The 20,182-nt window shown below is 41.0% G+C and overlaps 2 protein-coding genes across 3 annotated transcripts in view; one reads left to right on the plus strand and one right to left on the minus strand.

Annotated features, from left to right (window-relative positions):
- The first annotated feature begins 1,007 nt into the window (after window positions 1-1,007).
- On the plus strand, window positions 1,008-10,152 carry LOC146562443 (ceramide transfer protein-like). Its single transcript, XM_085294184.1, has 8 exons — window positions 1,008-1,317; window positions 3,153-3,245; window positions 5,410-5,505; window positions 5,740-5,872; window positions 5,963-6,033; window positions 6,142-6,270; window positions 8,377-8,506; window positions 9,084-10,152. Exons 1-8 carry the CDS (start codon window positions 1,195-1,197, stop codon window positions 9,209-9,211), a joined length of 903 nt encoding a protein of 300 aa, XP_085150310.1. The 5' UTR covers window positions 1,008-1,194; the 3' UTR covers window positions 9,212-10,152.
- pip5k1bb (phosphatidylinositol-4-phosphate 5-kinase, type I, beta b) overlaps window positions 10,107-20,182 on the minus strand; it is a 33,149-nt gene continuing 23,073 nt past the window's right edge. For both annotated transcript variants that reach the window (XM_085294182.1, XM_085294183.1), the window contains exons 8-15: window positions 18,125-18,321; window positions 17,675-17,758; window positions 17,186-17,234; window positions 16,944-17,028; window positions 16,084-16,242; window positions 14,118-14,244; window positions 12,021-12,144; window positions 10,107-11,934 (exon numbers count right to left, since the gene is read on the minus strand). In XM_085294182.1, coding sequence (XP_085150308.1) covers window positions 11,932-11,934; window positions 12,021-12,144; window positions 14,118-14,244; window positions 16,084-16,242; window positions 16,944-17,028; window positions 17,186-17,234; window positions 17,675-17,758; window positions 18,125-18,321 — 828 coding nt within the window. In that variant the 3' untranslated portion in view covers window positions 10,107-11,931. The remainder of the gene's footprint in view (window positions 11,935-12,020; window positions 12,145-14,117; window positions 14,245-16,083; window positions 16,243-16,943; window positions 17,029-17,185; window positions 17,235-17,674; window positions 17,759-18,124; window positions 18,322-20,182) is intronic.

The following is a 20,182-nucleotide window of genomic DNA, read 5'->3' on the forward strand; positions in this document are numbered from 1 at the left end:
ATCTTGAACTTGATTAAAAGCGTTGCCATCAGTGTAGGTGTTCCATAGGGATCCATTCTTGGACCTATTTTATTAACACTTTAAGTGTGTGTCTGTGTATAATCTATATCTCTGTGTATATAATATTTTTGTGTTTTTTACTGTCAGCTGCATTGTATCACATCTGTGTAATTTATGTAGAGCGTTTACATTTTCACACCACCTTCCAATGTCAGGTTTACCAAAGTAGTCCTAAATTAAGTTTTGCTTGTTACAAAATTTTTTGTTTCTACTATGGTTATTCCACCAGAATATGCTTGAATATTGTTACTGCATTCCTGAACAACACTAATTTTAGTGGTTGTATGTGATACTTGATTAATTTCTGACTTCTCAGAGACGTTCAGTGGCTTCAAATGTGGGTAAAAAGCTTGAATTAAGTTCAGTTAATGCAGTCATTTTTATTTTAATCAGGTTGTTTGATTGTTTTTTGACAGATTTCGAAAATATTCTTTTTTTCTTCTTTTTATAAAAGGTAGTTATTTTTTTAACTTTCAGCTGTAGTCTGTATTTTACTTATTCATCAGTCCTTAAACACAATCATGGCAACATTAGAAAGAATAACTACTGACATCTAGCGGTGAATACTTTACACTACATACACTTTAATGCAAGTTAGCTCCGGTGTTGGTCCGCCTGCTGAAAATGCAAATCAGATCGCATCCAAAGGAAAAAGAGACTGTAGCCTGTGTCCAGGCAGCAAGAAAAACAGGAAAAGTCAGTTCCCCGGTCCTTTCCATGATCCAACTATCCGGATAAAAGCGGCTACTGTAAACATGTTATGAAATTCAACTCCTACAGTCACTGCTCAGTAAACATGAAACAAGTGGACAGTTTGAGGTCCTGTAACACTCTCTGTTCATGTTGACACTGATTGGCCTGTGCCTTTAAAAGAGCTCCTCATGTATGTCCTGATCTCAGCTGATCTCGACAAACCAGTTCTCTCTCTCTCTCTCTCTGTGCATAAAGGTAAGCCGGGAAGTATTTCCTGTGAGTTAGACTACCTGAGTCAATCAACCACAAACTTATCAGTGTTTGGTTATGTATGTGAAGTTTAACTGCGGGTGTGTGGGGTAGAGACATAGAAACAGTCACAGAGCAAACACGAGGAGCGGGACACACCTACCCACACTTGTTCAGAGAGTAAGTTAGAAAATGAGTACCGGGACTTCGTTGCACAGTTCACCGAAGCAGTCGCGGAAAAGTAAGAAGAAACAGCTGCTGAAGCAGGAGACTCAAAGATGGATCCCTGTGCAGACCTGCAGCCATCCAGTTACAGTAGGTCTCTGTGTCCTGGTTATACACACATTCTATTTATTTTGTGTTGTCTGGAATGCCGACACCTCCCTTTATACCTGTTTGTTTGTGTTTGTGTTTGGTTCCTCTGACTTTAATAGTATTACTCTGTTGTTAGCATTACAGTTCACCGGTAGCCACACTTGATTTGTTAGTTTATCCACACAGCAATTAAAAAAACAAAGTCCAGATACTTTAGCTAGTTTGCTATAATTCCTTTCTTCTAAGTCATAGATCTGAATAATACTAATTGGACTGGGATAAACTATTGAATATAATCTAACCATTTTACTTCTTCGCTGATTAGCTGTTATGTGGAATGGCAGCATTTCTTCGTGTAGACAAGGAGAGATAAGATCCAAACGGATTAATGGACAAAGATACAAAGTAGAACAGAAACAGTCACGTGGAAAGGAAAGTCAAGTCCTGTGGAAAACTGAGTGCATCCCCCAATCAATAGCTTCTAGAAGTACCTTTAGCAGTAATAACCTGAAGTCCCAAAATGATTTCTGTATGACTTTATCAGCCTTTCACATCATTATAGAGGAACCTTGGTCCACGCTTCCTTACAGCGTTGCTTCAGTTCAGTGAGGTTTGCGGGCATTTGTTTATGCGCAGCTCATTCTGGACTTTGACTGAGCCATTGCAACACCTTGATTTTTCTTCTCTTTTTTCCAGTCATTCTGCTGTAGATTTGATGCTTTGCATCAGATAATTGTCAAATTGCATGCGGGTAAAGCTTTACAGTAGCTGTGGGACAAATACTTTTATATTTGACTGAAGAAGACTTTGTTATAGAGAGGAGTTCTTGGCTGGCTGTAACGTGGCCAGATCCTGTGGCTGTAAAACAAACCCCAAATCATCACACCACCACCACTATGTTGATGTTTTTATTGATATGCTGTGTTTGGCTTTCAACACACATAGTGCAGTTCTTCATGGACAAACATTCCCACTTTGGTCTTGCCTGTCCAAAGGTCTTATTAGTGATTTGTTCAGATAAGCTGTGCAGCCATGTTCTTCCTTTTTTGTTTAGAGAGAGACAAGAAGCTTTCTTGTGGCAACCCTTCCAAACAAGCCACACTCTTTCAGTGTTTTTGCACTGTCGTGAACTTTAACATTTAACATGCTAACTGAGGCCTTTAGACTGAAATGTAGCTCTTGGGGGACTGCATAGAGGCCTGTGCAAAACTTTCTTATGATTAAACACTCAAGCTATAATATTATATTAATTACTGTTCATTTTAGGTCAAAATTAGGCTGCCTCCTCCTTGCATCTTCACTGTTACACCTGTCTCCCTCTCATTCACACACACATATTAGGTCTTTCTTCTACTGTCTTTCATGTCTCTTCACTCCAGAGGATACCTCCACCTCCCCAGGCTCTCTTCCACCTGCTCCCTACTCTCATTATAGAACACATTGTTGTATGTGAACATCATAGTCAGAGCAAAATATTTACTTTATTTTATAAATATTTTTCTCTTTTACAATGTTTTTCTTTTTTTTACTGTACTATACTGCTGAGTGACTGTCTTCTGCTCGTCACATACATTTCATTGCAATGTTGACCCTGTGCTAACTTGCATATGACAAATAAAACTGAACTTAAATGAACTCATAGTCTGCAGAGACTCTTCTCTAAACTCATATATCAGTCTGTCCATCACGAGAAGGGTCTCAGAGCCCAGCAACACCACCTTGAACCCATCTGTCACCCTCCTCACTGCTGTCTCAATGTTCTCATTCATGGCCTCCATAAACCCATTTCTGTCTCCTTGATCTTCTCATCTTAACTCATCTGCTCGTTCCCTCAGAGCCAGTCAAGGACGGTCTGGAAAGTTCAACTGCCTTCAGCTTCCTCCGGTCATGAATATTCCAGCATCGGCACACACAGATTTGCCAACAAGGTGCGAACCATATTTATGTTTGTTTGCTCTGTGCTATTCACCCTCCTCCTGTCCACCTTTGTTAAAATTTAAGGTAACAAGTTGCTGCTCTTATCTTTGTCTTATCATCCCTGTACAAATCAAGGTCTTCTTGGTGCTGATGACGCTGACATACCTGACCTTAATCTTAATCACATCATTTTGTGCTCACTGCAATATTAAAGTACAGATTCATATGAAATGCTACTTTTTTGGGGTTGTTATGTGTCTTCTGCTCTCCTGCTGTGGAGTCTTTTTCAGTTTTTGTAGTTTATTCCTTCTTCTTTTTAAAATCTTTCTCCGATGTACAGCTCTATATCCACTCTCCTTCCTCGTCCTCGATCGAGCTAATCAGTCATCTGCTTCAGATAACATTCACTGATTCAGCCCTCAAGTGCTGTGTTTGGGAACGTCACATAAACGCCTGCTAAACCACTCCCTGCAGGATTTCACAAACGTTTCCTGTGCTCCGAGGATCAGAGTCAGGTTGCGCTCAGTATATAGCACCACCTGACTATACAGGAAGTCAAAATTCTGGGAGAAATCAGGGACCGTGACGCGTTGTTGAGGTTTTGAACACACCCAAGCAATATCAAGTGTGTAATATTTATTTAGTTGGATAGTAAATTTGCTTAAGACATTTCTAGGATTCATGGCTTCTCTTATTTTTATCAACACCTCTGTTTAAAAAAACTAAATACACAGGTAGAAGGTAGAGATGGACCAATCCGATATTACGTATCGGTATCGGTCCGATACTGACCTAAATTACTGGATCGGATATCGGAGAAAAATAAAAAATGTAATCCGATCCATTAAATATCACGAAAGCACCTCACAAAACTTGCAACACGCCGTAACTCGCCTCAGAACGTCGGAGCAGTATGCATCACGTGATAGAGCAGCTGTGGCATGCGGGACCTGTCGGTGGTCTGGATAGCATTTGGAGCTTCGCTAACAACCCGGCATTTCATCTCCGACAAAGTTATCCCCGAGAGAAGTAAAGCAAGTGTGTAAGTCCATCTCTGAATGTTTGTAAAGCATTCCCACGTTAAGCTTAACGAGCGACTGCCTCTCGCTCTCCGGCTGCTACTTCAATCGTGAAACTGCTAATGATCAGCTGATCGGCTTTTCTGTCATGAGTCTCTCTTGTTTGTTTTTGGTCCACTTTGCGCCAGAAAGAGCAAACCAGCGGCTGAACAACAGCAGCACGTTTAAGCTTGATAAGCTGTTGTTAGAATTTATTTAATATTACTTTCTACTCCAGGATCTTTTTCTACGTAGCTGCTGGTAACTGTGCAGGGGCGGATCTAGCAAAGTTTAGCCAGGGGGGCCGATAGGGCATTAACTGGGAAAAGGGGGCACAAAGACATACTTTTCTTTCTTATTCTCATTTAAAATGTCTAGCTTTTAATAAATAATTATCTGACACCCAAAGTTTTAATTTGATGTAAAATGAATAGAAGTCAATTACTGTATATAGTGACTATTAAGTCTAATATATATACCCTAGTAAGCTATAGTACATTTTCCTTTGGGAAGGTACCATCTGTGCAGTCTGCAATTTTGTTGAAGAAAGATGTTGAATCTATTTAATATTTCTTGAAAAATAATTGATTTCTGTGCATTTTTTTTCACACTGCATCAAATTAAGGTTGATTACGTTGATTAAGCATCATGAGGTGGAGTGTGAGGGGTGGTTCCCTATTTTTTATTTATTTATTTTTGTTGTTGCTGGGAGTTGGAACCCTATTAGTTAGGTTGCTTAATATTTATGCTAAGTACTCTTTAAAATACCAGAATAGGGAGGATGGTGTAGGTCTAAGTTTATTAGATTGATCAGTATTGCTGAACTATGAAATATTTTTTTTGTATACAGGTATAACAGAATAGCTTTAGTGTAGTTGTTGTTTTAAACTTGAGTATGAACTTGCAGACTTGCAAAATGCAGCAAGATATTTTAAAAAACAGTTTTGTTGATTAAAAAACACTATATCGGATTCATATCGGTATCGGCAGATATCCAAATTTATGATATCGGTATCGGTATCGGACATAAAAAAGTGGTATCGTGCCATCTCTAGTAGAAGGTGTGATGATCGCTCAGGCATATAAATACTGTAATGCTATAATATCTGACTCTTAGGTGGAGGAAACTGTGCAGAATCACATGGCTTACTCCATCCAGGAGGAGGGTGGAGGTGCCAACTGGCAACTGGTAGCAGAAGAAGGGGCGATGAAGGTGAGGACAGAAAACATGAATTATTTCTGTTGTTTGCTGTGAATATTTAAATCTCATTCACATTTTAAAATGTACTGCAGTAGTAACTTATTTGTGCTACAGTGAAAAAATACGCCGCTGAAATACACGGTGATTTAAAACTTTTAAAAGCCTGAGAAAAATCATCTTAGTTTTTAGTAACGGGTGAAGTTGTTAGTGTGTTTATAATATTCTGTCTGTGGTGCTGTGTAACAGGTATACAGGAGGGAAGTGGAGGAGAACGGCATCGTCCTGGATCCCCTCAAAGCGACACATGCTGTGAAGGGGGTAACTGGACATGAGGTCTGCCACTACTTCTGGGACACTGCAGTCCGATTGGACTGGGAGAGTAAGATCTGTGTTTTAGTCCAACATATTATTACTATTTGACTTTCCTTGTGTTATTGACATGACCTGATGTGAACTCTCCCTCCCACAGCCACCGTTGAAAATTTCCACGTTGTGGAAAAGCTCTCTGATAATGCCGTCATTGTCTACCAGACGCACAAGGTATACTGAGTGCACACTGCACAGTGAAACACAATGCACATTTCATCAGTTATATTGCACAGCCTGTTTTTGATTGATTGAATTGATCACGTGTCTCCTTTGTTTTAGACAGTGTGGCCTGTCGCTCAGAGAGATGTGCTCTTCCTGTCAGTCATCAGGATGATTCCACCGAGAAATGAAAGTGAACCCGACACATGGATCGTCTGCAACATCTCTGTGGAGCATGATGATGTACCTGTAAGATTAACCCTCAGAGGCTTCCCTTGTGTTTTTAGCGCTAGACTGTTGTGCTGTGTTCATTTAATTAATAGATGATGTTCAGGACATTTTGTGCCATTCAGTTTTTTATTTTCTGTTATTTCTTTTATTTCTTTTATTTTCTATTTTCTGCTGTGCTGAATGAATATAGCTGATATTTGCCAAAAGATATATTTTTTAAATTTTAGAATAGTTGTCTCAACTCCTTAAATTAGCTTAAAATGGTTAGGCTATGCACATCCACATTTGATCTAAGGCCAAAAAATGCCCCATTGAAAGCTATTGAAATTCGCTTCAATTTAAAATGTTTAGATTTGTCCACCAGATGGCGCTACTCTTCTGTTTTCTGCAGGGGTGTCTTGTCACTGAACTGATAAGTTAGTGCCGCTACTGATGTTGGATAATTGTGTGTGTGTGTGTGTGTGTGTGTGTGTGTGTGTCCAACTTAAAGTCTTCTCTTTCTTTTTTTTCCCAATTAGTAATTGTTTTGGTGAAAAAATCTGACACTGTACAAAAAATGCATGAAAATCAACAGTACGGCTAATCATTAACCCATCTCACAGCCTAACAAAAATAGTAATAATAGTCGTATAATCATAATAATAAGTTTTTTTACATGTATATTTCAGGCTGAAGTAGTTTTAAAACTACAGCATATCAGCATTAGCACATCAAACCAACTGTCAGACACAGTGGTGGAGGAATGATGTTTCGGAGTCACAGGAACCTGAGCACCTTTCATGAACTCATGAAGTATTATAGAGTCAAATCTGACACTGGCAGCTAAAGCTTGGGTCACGCGACAGGACAATGATCCCGAGCACAATCATGTGAGAGGCTCATAAAGTCATACACAAGACAATTACTTCGGGTTACAGCAGAGTCCCAGTGCTAAGCACTTGAGTTAAAGGCAGCTTTACTTCTTTTTAGGTTTGTGAAGGTGAAACATCTTTCCTTTTGACATGATGACAGGGTGAGTCAAAAACTCTCAGGACCACCCCCAAGGTGACAATCAGAACAGAATCAGAACACTTTATTGATCCTTAGGAGAAATTATTTTGGTTACAGTGCTCCAGTACAAACAGTAACAAAGACAGACATTACAAAAAGTAAGAAATACCACAATATATACATACATATAAGTTACTTATTGATAAATATCTGAATAAGAAAGAAGGGAATGTGCAAAAGGGGTGTAGCTATTGCAGTATACAGTGTGCTAAGTGGATGAGTTGTACAGGGAGATGGCCACAGGCAGGAATGATTTCCTGTGTCGTTCAGTGGTGCTTTTTGGTAATCTTAGTCTCTTGCTGAACTTCTTCTGTGACTGACCAGCATGTCATGGAGTGGGTGGGAGGAATTATCCAACATTGCCTTTATCTTGGACAACATTCACCTCTCCAACACCACCTCAAGAGAGTCCAGCTCCATCCCCACAACATTACTGGCCTTGCGGATCAGTTTATTGAGTCTCTTACCATCAGCAACCCTCAATTTACTCCCCAAGCATACAACAGCATAGAGGATCGCACTGGCCACAACAGACTTGTAGAAAATCCCAAGCATTGTCCGGCAGATGTTGAAGGACCTCAGTCGCCTCAAAAAATAGAGGCGACTCTGGCCAATCCCAGTAGAGGTTAAATATTTGGGCCTTTATGACTGAAGAAGACTCTCTGATGAGATGTGAAAAATCTTAATGAAAGTAAAAACACGTCCAGTTGCCTTCAGCTCGAGTGCTTAAGCGTGCCATGACCTGGATGACTGAAAACAGACATAAGCACTGCTCCTGGTATAAGAACAACTCTTACATTTGAGGTTTAATACATTATGCCTGACAAAGAAAGCTGGGTAAACATACTGCTTATGCATATTTTTCTCTTCACACCTCCAAGTGCTGTAACAGTGCATCTAGTTCATGTTAGTATCAAACATCATCTTGTCAAACAAGGCCTTATTGAGTAAATGGGAGAACAATGTTAACCAAAGTCTGTCAGTCATATCAGTTACAGTGAGATATGTGTCTGTTTTGGGGGATTTAATTTGTTTTTACTCCTATTTATTTATTCATGTATTTTTCACTTTCAGCTAACAAACCGGTGTGTTCGTGCCAAACTTAATGTTGCAATGATCTGCCAAACGCTGGTTAGTCCACCAGAGGGCGACAAAGAGATCAGCAGAGACAACATCTCGTGCAGGGTCAGCTATGTTGCCAATGGTAAGTGCCTCTTAAGAGCATCTGGATTTGATCTCAGCAGACAGCAGAACAAAGCCTCTATTTAGTCTTACAGTCCTCACATGTATCACTAGATTTTGTACACGACAGATGAGAAAAGCACACTTTGAATGTCTGAATGTTTGGTTATTCAGTCTAATGGAAGCGTTTGTTAGACCATCAAAGAAAATATAGAATTGGTTATTCATTCGTTTGAATGACTGACATGCCATTCTTTGTTTTGGCCCTTTTTTGTTTTTGTTAAATGAATTTTGGAGTTTTGACACGAGGATGACCCAGCCTGGGGTATTACTTTGAAATTGTAGTCCAGACTGCAACTTCTGCCCCTGCAGACAAGCAGGTTATTACATAAAGCAGCGCTGCAGGATGAATAAGCCAGTTTATTGTCAGAGATGCCGTGCGAGTCGAGGGAGTTCATTTAAAAACATAAATATTAAATCACCACGTCCCGCCAGAGGGCATCCCACACAGCTGCCTGTGCAGGTTTATTATTAATAGTTTTATCATAAGTCAGCGGGAACACACTGTTTCCTGATTATATTTCTCTGTGTGACTGCAGTGAACCCCGGAGGCTGGTTTCCAGCATCAATCCTCAGACCTGTGGCCAAGAGAGAGTATCCCAAGTTCCTCAAACGCTTCAGCTCCTACGTCCAGGAGAAAACCGCTGGGAAGCCCATCCTTTTCTGAATTCAACGAGGTAACCAGGACCCCAAGCACAACTTGACTGGCAGCTACATCTTCTATAATTATAATTAATTATATTTGTATATTTTTGTTTTATTGGGTTAATTTAATTACCATGCATACCATCTTTGACCTTTTAAGTTTAACTAAGTTCATGATTTTTTTTCTTTTTTGAGATTGGATTGATTTTATTGAAGTGAACGAGGTAAGATCTACAGAATCTGTAATTATTCAGATGCCCCTCGAGCTTTAAAACAAAAGTAGTTGTTTATGATCTTAGCTAGATCATGCTGGTCATGGGCGCTTTTGTATGTAACCACAAGAATTTCATGAGGTGATTTTTTTTTTTTTGGGTAAATTATTTCGTGCATTTCTATTGATTATCCATTTCCTGACTTTTTTTTTGGGGGGGGGGGGGTCTTGCTCTAATTGGTAATATTACAGCTGCTTTTTTCTCCTTTTTTGGTACTGCTAAACTTCACTAAAGGTCAATTAAACAAACAAAAAAACCTAAACTGATATTTACAGCAAAAGCACTGATGAGGTGGGAACACTTTCACTTCTTCCCTCCCTCTCGTGACGACTCTTTGCAGTTTGATGGCCTAAAGCTTTGAAATCTTTAATATTGTTATAAAGTAGCTTTCAGAGAGCACAGTGGACACGGTGTATTGTACAGAGAAAACTCTAGATGTCAAATAAATTATCACTTGTGACTCTTAAACACTTGAATTTATTGACAGAAACAGTCAGAAGAAATATAGCTTGGGCGATGAGGAGCATTTAACTTTGGTTTGGTGCCTTTTTCATATGAGTGTTAAAAGGCTTAAACTAAAACCATACCTCTGAAAATGGTCGGGTACAAGGAATGGACTGAAACTGTATTTAAAATAAATTAAAATTGTATTTTTTTTAATTTTTTTTTTTATAAAAGCAGCCAATGTCTAAAGAAAATCTTTGGAAGAGCCCAGAGAGCCATTTCTGAAAACCACTTTAAAAAATTACAAGAAAATCTGGAGGCAAATGTCACGAAATGAGGCGTGGCTGCAGACGTTTTGCACAGTGTTGTAGCTACATGAGCAGAATGCATTTAGTGATTTCAGTTTTGTCTGTATTTTAAATAGTTTGTATATTTTTAAACTGTATATGAGAAATTTTATTTGACAGTAAATGTTTTGCAATGTTCTGTAAATTAAAGTTAATATACAGCAGAACCGATCGTATTCTTTTCCTCACACTGGCGTGACAATGAAACTGGTATCTGTGGAAAGCCGCAATAATCAGCGTTGGAACAGAATCAGGTCACGGCCGTTTCTACGTGGAGTTTACGTGTTACCACCGTGTTTGCATGCCTAGGGTTTCTACCCATACTCTCACTAAAGACCGCCACTTCCTAAACATCCACAGCTATGACCTGCAAACGCATGACATGAAATGTTTTGAGCATTCACAGGCAGACACAGAGTTTAAATTTTTTATTTATAGGAGTCTCTTCTTTATATAAATACGCATTGTCTATACATTCAGCGATGAAAGTATATTTTCAGCAAATGGTAAAATATTGGGATTTACATAATAAATTATGGTCTCAACTGACGTGATCGTGGAGTTCAAACACTTATAGCTGGATATGATTTTGATGGAGCGGTACTGGACCGCCACCGAGTGTCTCAGAACTTGAACTTAAAGAGGACACACTTATTCAGTATCAAAGGATATCCTGAGTAAAAGCATCTTCAGTCATGACGCAAACCTCATGAAACTAGTAGTTCCACATCAAACAGAAAAAAAAATATCTACAGTGTTGCTTCATTGTCTTTGTACATGTAGTGTCAACGACAAAACAAGTGTGCATTTGAATAATAAAGATTTTTAAAAAAGTGCATGTTCACACATCTGTGCTTCTATCAGGTAGCCCACCCGCCTAAAGCAGTGTCCTTGGAGAAATCTGTCTTACAGAAATCATAACATGGCAAAAGTGCCTCCTGCTCCGGGCTTCAGACGAGGCCTGGCCGCAGTCTTTGCTCGCTTCACGCTCCTCTCCGGGCGGCACAGTTAGGAAAAAATGCAGGCCGCTTAAACCGGATCGCACCTCGGGTTTGGCCTCGGCAGCTTCAGTATCTAGTCTGTTCACAGGAGTCTTTCCTGGTAGGTGTTGGATGCGGCTACAAAACCAACTTGTGTCCTTCGTTTGACAACGCGGCGTCCCTCCTCATTGGGGACAAAGATGCCACCATAAATTCAGTGTAAACATTTCTCATTTTAACAGCAACTAAAGCAGTCGCGAATCGTAAAAGTGTCCTTCATGTCTTTCTGAACAGCAGGGAAAGAAAAAAAACCCAAACCAAACATCTAAACACATGAATGGTTTGCATCTACCGTCTCCTCAAATATGCTGAAGTTGTTTTGTAGGCCTTGAAAACAGTACACACATATAAAACCTAATGGTGCCGCGGCATTGACGCATGTTCCCAAAGCTCAGTCTGATGTACAGCACGTGACACGGTATGTTGCATGGTTCCTCGCAGATCTCCTTCACTTTGACTTTTCGTCCAACAACCAGTGGAAATCTCAGTACTTTTTTTGATGTGTTGGCAAAGACAAGTGGTAACATGGATCTAGCAGCACTGAAAGTGAGTCAAACGCCAGCATGGCCTGTCCAGTGGGGGTGTGGCGATTGTCTTATGCTTGGCAGGAGAAAATGAATGTTTGTAAAGCTGCTCCTTTCACTGTGAAACAAAGAGAATAAGTCAGTATATCCAGCTGAAGCCTAGTCAATATTTAAACAAGAATAACCTGAAATAAATGAACCCACCAGGTAGACGTCAAGAACCGATCCGTCATCTCGATCCATGTCCACGTCCATGGTGCTCTGCTCCGACGTAAGGCAGATGGCACTGTCCTCCAGGGTGAAGGTGGAGCTGGATGCGACGTCATCCCTGAAAAACACGGTCGCACGTTAACTTGTAGACGGACCTGAGAGCTTATCATCTGCGTCAAAGCCCCGGTTAGAGCAGGGCAGCTGTATAAACAGTGCTGGAAAAGGGATTGGAAAAAACCCCTTAACAAACGAACCGCAGATTTATTGCGGACTCTGACGTAAAGAGACAAAGAAACCTGTCTGGTGTCGGGACGTAGAGGCTCATTGTCTCAGAAACGCCAAACGGGAGGTTGAAATTGAGAGGAATTGCTGGGAGAGAGAGTCCTACAGATTTCTCAATGTGGAGTAAGAGATACAAGTGAGCTTTAAAAGAGATTTCTTCCAGGAAATTACAGACCTAAAAAGTTAACTCCTTCATTTTGGTTTCCACTGGAGGGAACTTACATCCACAGAAATTCCAATTTTCTATCCTTTCTAATAAATACTGTAGCATATTGCACTCTGACAGAAAATATGTTCTTTTTCATGCATGTACGCATTCAACGAATGAGATCCAGCTAACGCGCAGCCCACAGATCTTGGAAATTCCTTGCAGTAGTTGAATTGGACGAGGAGGAATGGGGGGAGGGACTTATTAAAAATGGATCAAAAGCGTAATGCTGAAATAGAGTGCTATTAGACTGAATCCATACAGGAGTCAGATAAATGGATTTGAACGCAGCTCGCACATTCGTACTGCAAAATTCATCCTGCCTTTAGTTGCAGTCTCTGGTTCACCACTAGGGGGCAACAAAAGATCGTTTTCCCTTATATGCACATCAGCAGACTTCCTGATAAATTCAGGAATGTGTTTTTGCCCTTTTCTAACATATGACACACTATGTTAGGGGTTCAAAGAGATGTAATCCAATTAGAACAAGAGCAGCATGTTGCTATAGTTGTAGAGATAACAGATGGATGTGAGACATACGGATAAGCTACAGCAGCTTTATTAATAAATAAATAAATATATATATATATATATATATATATATATATATATATATATATATATATATATATATATAATATTTTATTTTTTTTTTTATAGATAGATAGATAGATAGATAGATAGATAGATAGATAGATAGATAGATAGATAGATAGATGTGACACTTCAAAAGTGTGTTACTAAAATAAAAGGCAGAGCGGCTGTCAGACAGGGATTATTGTTGGCTGATATACAGTCTCCACAGCGCCGCTTGTCCTCTTTTGTCACCGTATTTGTGCAGCATAATGGCACAGAGTAAGAGTGTGTCAAAGCTGCTGTTTAAATATTTATAAAAACAGTTGACAGAACAATGTCAGGGCAGCAGCAGGTGACTGATGAAGGGACAAGACCGGGCAAGTCACACAATGCAGCCTCAGAAAGCAAGCTGAACTCGACACTGTTGGACAGGAGGAGCACTGAAAGGTGGAAGGGAAGAAAAAAATGCAAAGGGCAGGGGATGCAGGGCTTAGAGGCTTTTAGCAGGACAGGAAATAAAGCTTTAACACACTTTCTCTCTCCACATTGGTAAAAGTCACAATGAAACCTGTTAATGTAACACTCTGATTGTGTTAAAAATCAGGGTTTCAACTATTAGTCAATGCTGTGCCATTAAAGCATTTCATTAAGGGACGCTTGAGCCATCCAAAGTCATTCCTGCCACAAGAGTCCAATCAAATAAAAGTTTTCCTGGCATCCACTACAACACCACGCATCCTGATTCATATGTTGTCTATGAAGCGTGCACGTGTACTTGGATGCATGCAGGCAAACTAAGTGAGTAACATGCTCCATGACGCACGTCACCAATAAGACCGTGTGACGTAGACGCACAGGTAACAATAAGGCGGGAGTGCCCGAGCATGTGCGTGAGTGTACATGTCAGGCGTGACTTCCTTCTTTTCTTCGTGGCCTTGCGTCATGGTTTAAGGTGATCAGCTTAACATTTCAGGATCATGTGAGTGTAGGAAAACAAGGAAACGTCAACACAGGAGACACTGTACCTGTCCTCTGTTTGGTTTTCCACGTTTACAAAGATGGAGGAGGTGGAGATAGTTCCCATGGAGGAGCCCTCGTAGAAGGATGGGTTGGCTGGGACAATGTCGGGGCGCAGATATGAACCGAACACGGCTGAGGAGGAAAAAAGAAAACTAAATTTTAAACATGTGACGGTTTCCTATCTCAGGTGCGCTCAGTTTTAACTTACATGGTGCCAATAAATACAAACAGTCATCTAAAGATGCTTCCTAGTGACGGGAAAGGCCCCACAAAATCACAGAGAAAAACCTAACGATTCAGCAATCTAACTATGAGCAAACACTTGGCGACAGGAAGAGCGAGGGCGAGGGCGGCCATCTGCCACAACAGCCTGATGTTAGAGCGCACCATAAAACAGTAAAACAATAAACACTCCTGTGCCTTCAGACTTTCAAACTCCACAATCCAGGTAAGCGCATTTTGACCTCTACGGTTGGGCGATCCCACACATTTTACAACTTTAGGCTGAGTACTTCGGCTCCAGATAAGTGTGGGAACACCAAACGCTGTAAAATCAGAGTTCCCCCTTAAAAGGAAGCATTTCCTGGAAGCTGAGCTGAATAAAATCTAAAGCTGACACTGGATGTATCCTAGGAAAAGTGAGTATGTTTTTCCTGTAATTCTGCCGTGTCTTTGCAGACTTCAAAACCTAATCATCGACACAAGGCAGCGAATGAGAGTTTAATGCAACTGATTAGATTAGGGTGTCAAACATAAGGCCTAGGGGCCAGAATCGAAAAGGCGAAGACTCTGATCCAGCCCACGAGACATCTTTGGAGATTGTGAAGCAGAGCATAAATTTTGGACTTTTACCTGTATTTTCATACATTTTACAGATGTCCTACTGATAAAGATCCCCTCCCACAGCCATTCATATGACACCAAAGTAATGAAGTAATAGATAAATGACTGAATGACATTCAAGTTCCTATAGACATTTCTGTGAATTAAACATTACAGGGCAGTCTGGGGAAATGAGCTACTACAATTCTGTACTTTTACACATTTTGTTTTTACCATTAAAGGCCAAAGAGTCGTAGTGACAGATTTCTTTCATTAACTACAGCCGAATTTCTTTATCATGAAAAAAACAAACCAAAAACAGAGACATACTGTTAAACACACACTTTTTTTCTCATATTGAGATGGAAATGGATTAAATATGTAGATAAAATTCTTTACACTGACAGAAATGGGATTTTCGCTGGTCCAGCCCACTTCAGATCAAAGCAGCAGCATGTGCGACACACTTTGTTTAGATGCTTCCGGTTAAACTGACATACGAGCCACTCCCTTTAGAGTGAAAACCGATTTCCTGCCCTTCCCGAGACCCCTTCAGTGACCATAAGAGCGAAGGAAAGTTTAACAACCCAAACGGATTTATAGTTTGTTGCATCACAGCTGGAGATACAGCTGGGGCAGGGCTCGATTAGAGGAGAGGACAAATGACCCCCGTGACTTATCTTTCTGCTCCACACCCACAATTCTTCCGGTGTGCTGTTGGCTAAATAACTCGCCTTATCAAACACAAAGATCACACAGATGTAGCTGCTTTATCACGTAAGAATGTAGGGGGAGCTCAATCTAAGGATGGTTTATACACAGTTTGTACACACAAATACTGTAACTGATGTAATGTTAATAGGAAGGTAACCTCTGTTTATTTCCATCAAAGCCAAACAATACATCAACCACTGACTGCTTCCTCCTCTTGGGAAGTGCTGAGAGGACAACATTTTTATGGCTGAGTGGAAGCAGCTCTTTAGTGGCCTCGAGTGTTTCTAAAAAGCTCTAATAAGCCGCAAAACGAAGCTTGAAGAGGCAGACGTGGCGAGGATTAAGGTAAAATGTCAAGTGCTTTTTATGATCTACCAATCCCACCCCCACTTCCTTGGCACAGATGCTGATCTGTCAAACTCTTGTTTTGTGTACCTTGTCCATCCAGGCTGGCGAGGCTGCGCGCTCCTACCAGCCGGTCCCTCCTGTCCTCCTCGTTCCTCTCATCCGCTTGCGATGAAAGGATCTCCTGTGAGCACGACTTCAGAGCAGGGATGGAAGTGCGGGTCCTCTTTGAAGGGGAGAATCGAATTGCTGTGGAGCCAAAATTTAAAAAAAAGGAGCACATGAGTCAGGTAAAGGACCACAATCTGATATTCAGGGACTTGGAGGCGAGGGAGACAAAAACTGCAATAATTAGGGGGAGATAAATCAAATCAGTGTTCACACAGAGGAAAACTTCAATGCCCTGCTTCCAAAATTAGAAGCTATTAAACTGTTAAAATGCACAATGACGCTGACACAAATGTCCCCTAAGCCACTTCTTATTCTGCCTCCTGAGCAGGGCGTGAAATAAAATCCTTTCCTGTCATCTCCCTCTGTCGGGACTTGGCAATGGTTAACAGCGCAGCTAAATCCTCAAATCAGTGCCTCAGCCATATGTATTTCCACAGAGGGGGTCCGACATGGTAACATTTGTTTCTATATTTGATGTTCCAAAACAGCTTCCTGGTTTCACCTACAGCCACACCCAGGACACTGAGAATAGATGCTACGGATAAAACTATTAAAAAACTATTTTCCTATCTCGGAGTTTACGGATCATGTGCTTCAAAAGCTTATCCAATAGCCAACTCTAAAAGACCCAGTGCCATTTCAGTGACATCAAAATACCCAGTAATTCATAAGATAAACTGCCTACAGTTTCATTCCTGTTACCAGAGCAGGATTTCCAGCTTTCCACATTTTGTTTCCTCCTTTAGTTTCACATGACCATGATCAGTCAGCTGACTTACGCTGAGTCTTCCTGAAGACCCGTGTGCTCATGAACTTCAGGAAGCGGCTGGCGTAAAACCCGGGCCGGTGGACTGAGACGGAGTCCTGAGGACAAATCAGAAAGGGAGGAAAGAAAAAAAAAAAAAAAAAAAAAGTCAGGTTTTTATCAGACAGCCACGGGTAATTTTAAAGAGGACGTAACAAAATAAAAGGCTCATTCATAAAAGCTGCTCCATCAGATTTGAGCAGGCTATCAACTTACACCATCGTACACCAGGGCTTTCCATGAGTGCTCCAACTTTTTAATGAACCTGCAGGAGAAACACAACAAAAAGAGGCCTTGTTACGAAGGTTATACAACAAATTCCCCTTTATGCCCGATCAAACCTAAAAGGTTTCACTTTTCCCTCTGGGTGCAGCGCAAAGCTTTGCTCAACTTAAAGTTCTGCCTTTAAGTTAAGCAACATTTAGCTTTTAAGAGAGCAAAAGTACACAAACTCTGCCTTTTCATCATATCTGACCTGATCTGACTTCGCCTTCGCTGTCAAGAGTCTGATGCCGACAAGGCTCACAAAGGTTTATGCGATGCTTTTAAAGCACCACGAGTAGGAAAAGCTGATGACCCAAAAGGCTGTTGGATCTCATAAGACTTCGTGGCACAAGAAGTCAACATATTAATCTATTTTCTAGACAAAGTAAGAAGGAAAGGCAGTAAAAATCCAGTGTTTTTCAGTTTCATTAGCATCAGTACCTGTATGACTGTAGAATATCTATGATGCCCAGGTAGATGAGCAGCTTTTCATCTTTGTGTGTCCGGGCTGGGATGCCGCCCATCCTGAAAAAGAAGACAGAAACCAAAACATGGCAGCATTTAGAAAGCAGCTGTAGTTCAAATGAACGTTCAAACGTGCCTCTGCACTTTTTACGAGTGTTTGTAAAAGAGGCTCCTGCAGTATTTACATTTGTGTGTGTGTGTTGCTGTAAATATGCAGACCAGTGTTTGTATTTTTGTAGCTATGGTTATGCGAGAGCCCGACTGTGTGTTCGAGCGTTCTGTGGAAGGTTGTGTAACGTCTGCGAGGGAAAAAGTGGACATCAGGAGACAAACAGAGGAGGTGTGCGTGTGCATGTGTGTGTGCATGTGTGTGTGCATGTGTGTATGCATGTGTGTGCTTCGCCCCCCCAGGCTGAATAAACTCACGTGTCATCAGTGGTGAGGGCTTCAGCAGCCTTGCCGTCTCCTTGAATGGACTCCATGGCGGTGGAGTAAAGCACCCTCTGAGCCACGGGTCTCCTCCCATCACCCCCTGCCTGACCCTGCTCGCCCCCCTCTCTGTGGTCCAGGACGTGCACGCCCAGCAGAAGACTGTAGTCCATGATCTTGAAACTCTCAAGCACCTATTGCAAATTACAAATAAAAAGAGTTCACTCAATATCACAATCTGGATATAGTTACATGATTCAATCTCCCACCTCTCAAAACTTTGAAAAGTTTTCTACTAGACTCTCATGAGAAGGGAGTTGTTTCCTTCCTAAAACACTTTCATCACCCAGCTCAGTCAAAAGTGTGTCGGGTGATGAAAGACCAGAAAGCCAGCAACAGGAAATCTCTGCTGAAACCTGTTCAGAGCCAAATACACAAGGTGTTTCACCACAGAGAGCCAAGTGTTACACACCGACCCGTCTGAGGAGCCTTTTACCAAGCTTCCCATAAACCCTCTGACTTTATGGGAACCCAGCGCTCAAGAAAAGCCACCCTGTGGCAGGAAAAGGGCAGAAAGTGAGGTGGGAGCTTGTTCTGGGAATGGGATTGAGGTCACTGCCATGTACTGAGGCTTACTTTATGACCCAGACTGAAACAAACAACCAAGAAAAATAAGACAAGCTATGGTAACGGTTTAATATTCTTAGCTTGAAGCCATTTGCTTTTGCAAATACAGTCGGCAGAATAAAAATGACACACATCTTCTGATGGGATCGAGCTTGCAGCTACGCCACGCCTACCGCTGAACTCTGCCTTCGTTTAAGGTCAAAACAATGCCAGTTGAGCTTTCGAGTCATAAATCGCGCTTCCCTCGACAGCTTTAATGTGTTTATATGGGATGAAAAATCAGATGAAACAGGCTGTCTAAACATGAATGGATAAACCAGATAAATGCTTTAACACTATGCATTCCCACAAAGATTTCTATATTTACTGCAGAAAAAACCTGACATAATCAAAGACAGTCATGGCCCAGAATCCAGAGCAAAATGAAGTTATCTATAGTCAGAAGATTTTATTAGTGTTCATTGTAAATCAAGTTAGCATTTGCTGATATTTAAAGCCAAAGCGGCACACACTCATGCACACAACTGCAAGCAGACTTAATGAGTGACTCAAAGCAAACACAGGGCCTTTTCACCGATCACCCCCCACCCCTCTCTTTTTTCATATCAACTATTTGCATCCCCTCGCTCAAACTCCCCCAGCCTATTCAAACAGCAACCATTTTGAATAGAGCCATACACATCACGCTGCCTACAGAAAGCCACGACCGAGCATCCGGGCCCCAGTTTTCCCCGACGGACAATCAAAGCATCACAGCAGACAGAGAACACCCACGTTTGTGTGTTATTTATGCAAAATTTCTCCTTGTATTTTTTAATCTGACTTATTCTGAGGGGCATACTGGTACAGTCTTTAGTTCCTGCTTTCAAACACAACCGTTCTTGTCTCATAGTGAAAGTAATAATAATACTGCTCTAAAGCTCCCGTGAGACGCCAGCTTTGTCATAGCAAAGCTTAATCCTCAACAAAATTCGATTTTTCTCATCATAGTCTAGCCTAAAGCGCTCCTCCACCCATTCAGCTCTGAGCCAGTAGAGCCGCCCGACTTTGCACTAATACATCAATAATACACAAATACATGTGTTCCCTATTCATTGAGCAAGCTGAAGCACTTTTTCCAAGTATACACCGACTACGAGTCCAGTTCAAGAACGCTTGGTTTGTCGCAGAAGTCGTGATGGGGCAGAAAGGAACAAACACCAACCCGCCACCTGAGGAGGTCACAAAAGCCACAACTCAAATCCCGCAACACACTGTCAGTGTTGGTAATTTAAGATCTTTTCTTCACAATGGGTAAAAAAACGGTATGAAATGACACAATAAAAACTGAAAAAAGGGCTTGATTCAGAAAATGGCCTTGATTAGAAAGAAATCTAATTTAACTTTACCCTTCGAATGATTCAAACATAACACATTGTGATCTGAAAC

This window comes from Mchenga conophoros, linkage group LG12 (assembly GCF_057382185.1).
Source record: "Mchenga conophoros isolate Kocher_MC1m ecotype Shallow Benthic linkage group LG12, M_conophoros_male_GT1.1, whole genome shotgun sequence".
In the NCBI taxonomy this organism is placed as follows: Eukaryota; Metazoa; Chordata; class Actinopteri; order Cichliformes; family Cichlidae; genus Mchenga; species Mchenga conophoros.

Bases quoted from the DNA above. Each gene is read 5' to 3' on its own strand.
- LOC146562443 (XM_085294184.1), top strand. From the start codon at position 1,195: ATGAGTACCGGGACTTCGTTGCACAGTTCACCGAAGCAGTCGCGGAAA. The intron at 1,318-3,152 runs GTAGGTCTCTGT...TCGTTCCCTCAG, and splicing joins CCTGCAGCCATCCAGTTACA to AGCCAGTCAAGGACGGTCTG. The intron at 5,506-5,739 runs GTGAGGACAGAA...GCTGTGTAACAG, and splicing joins CAGAAGAAGGGGCGATGAAG to GTATACAGGAGGGAAGTGGA.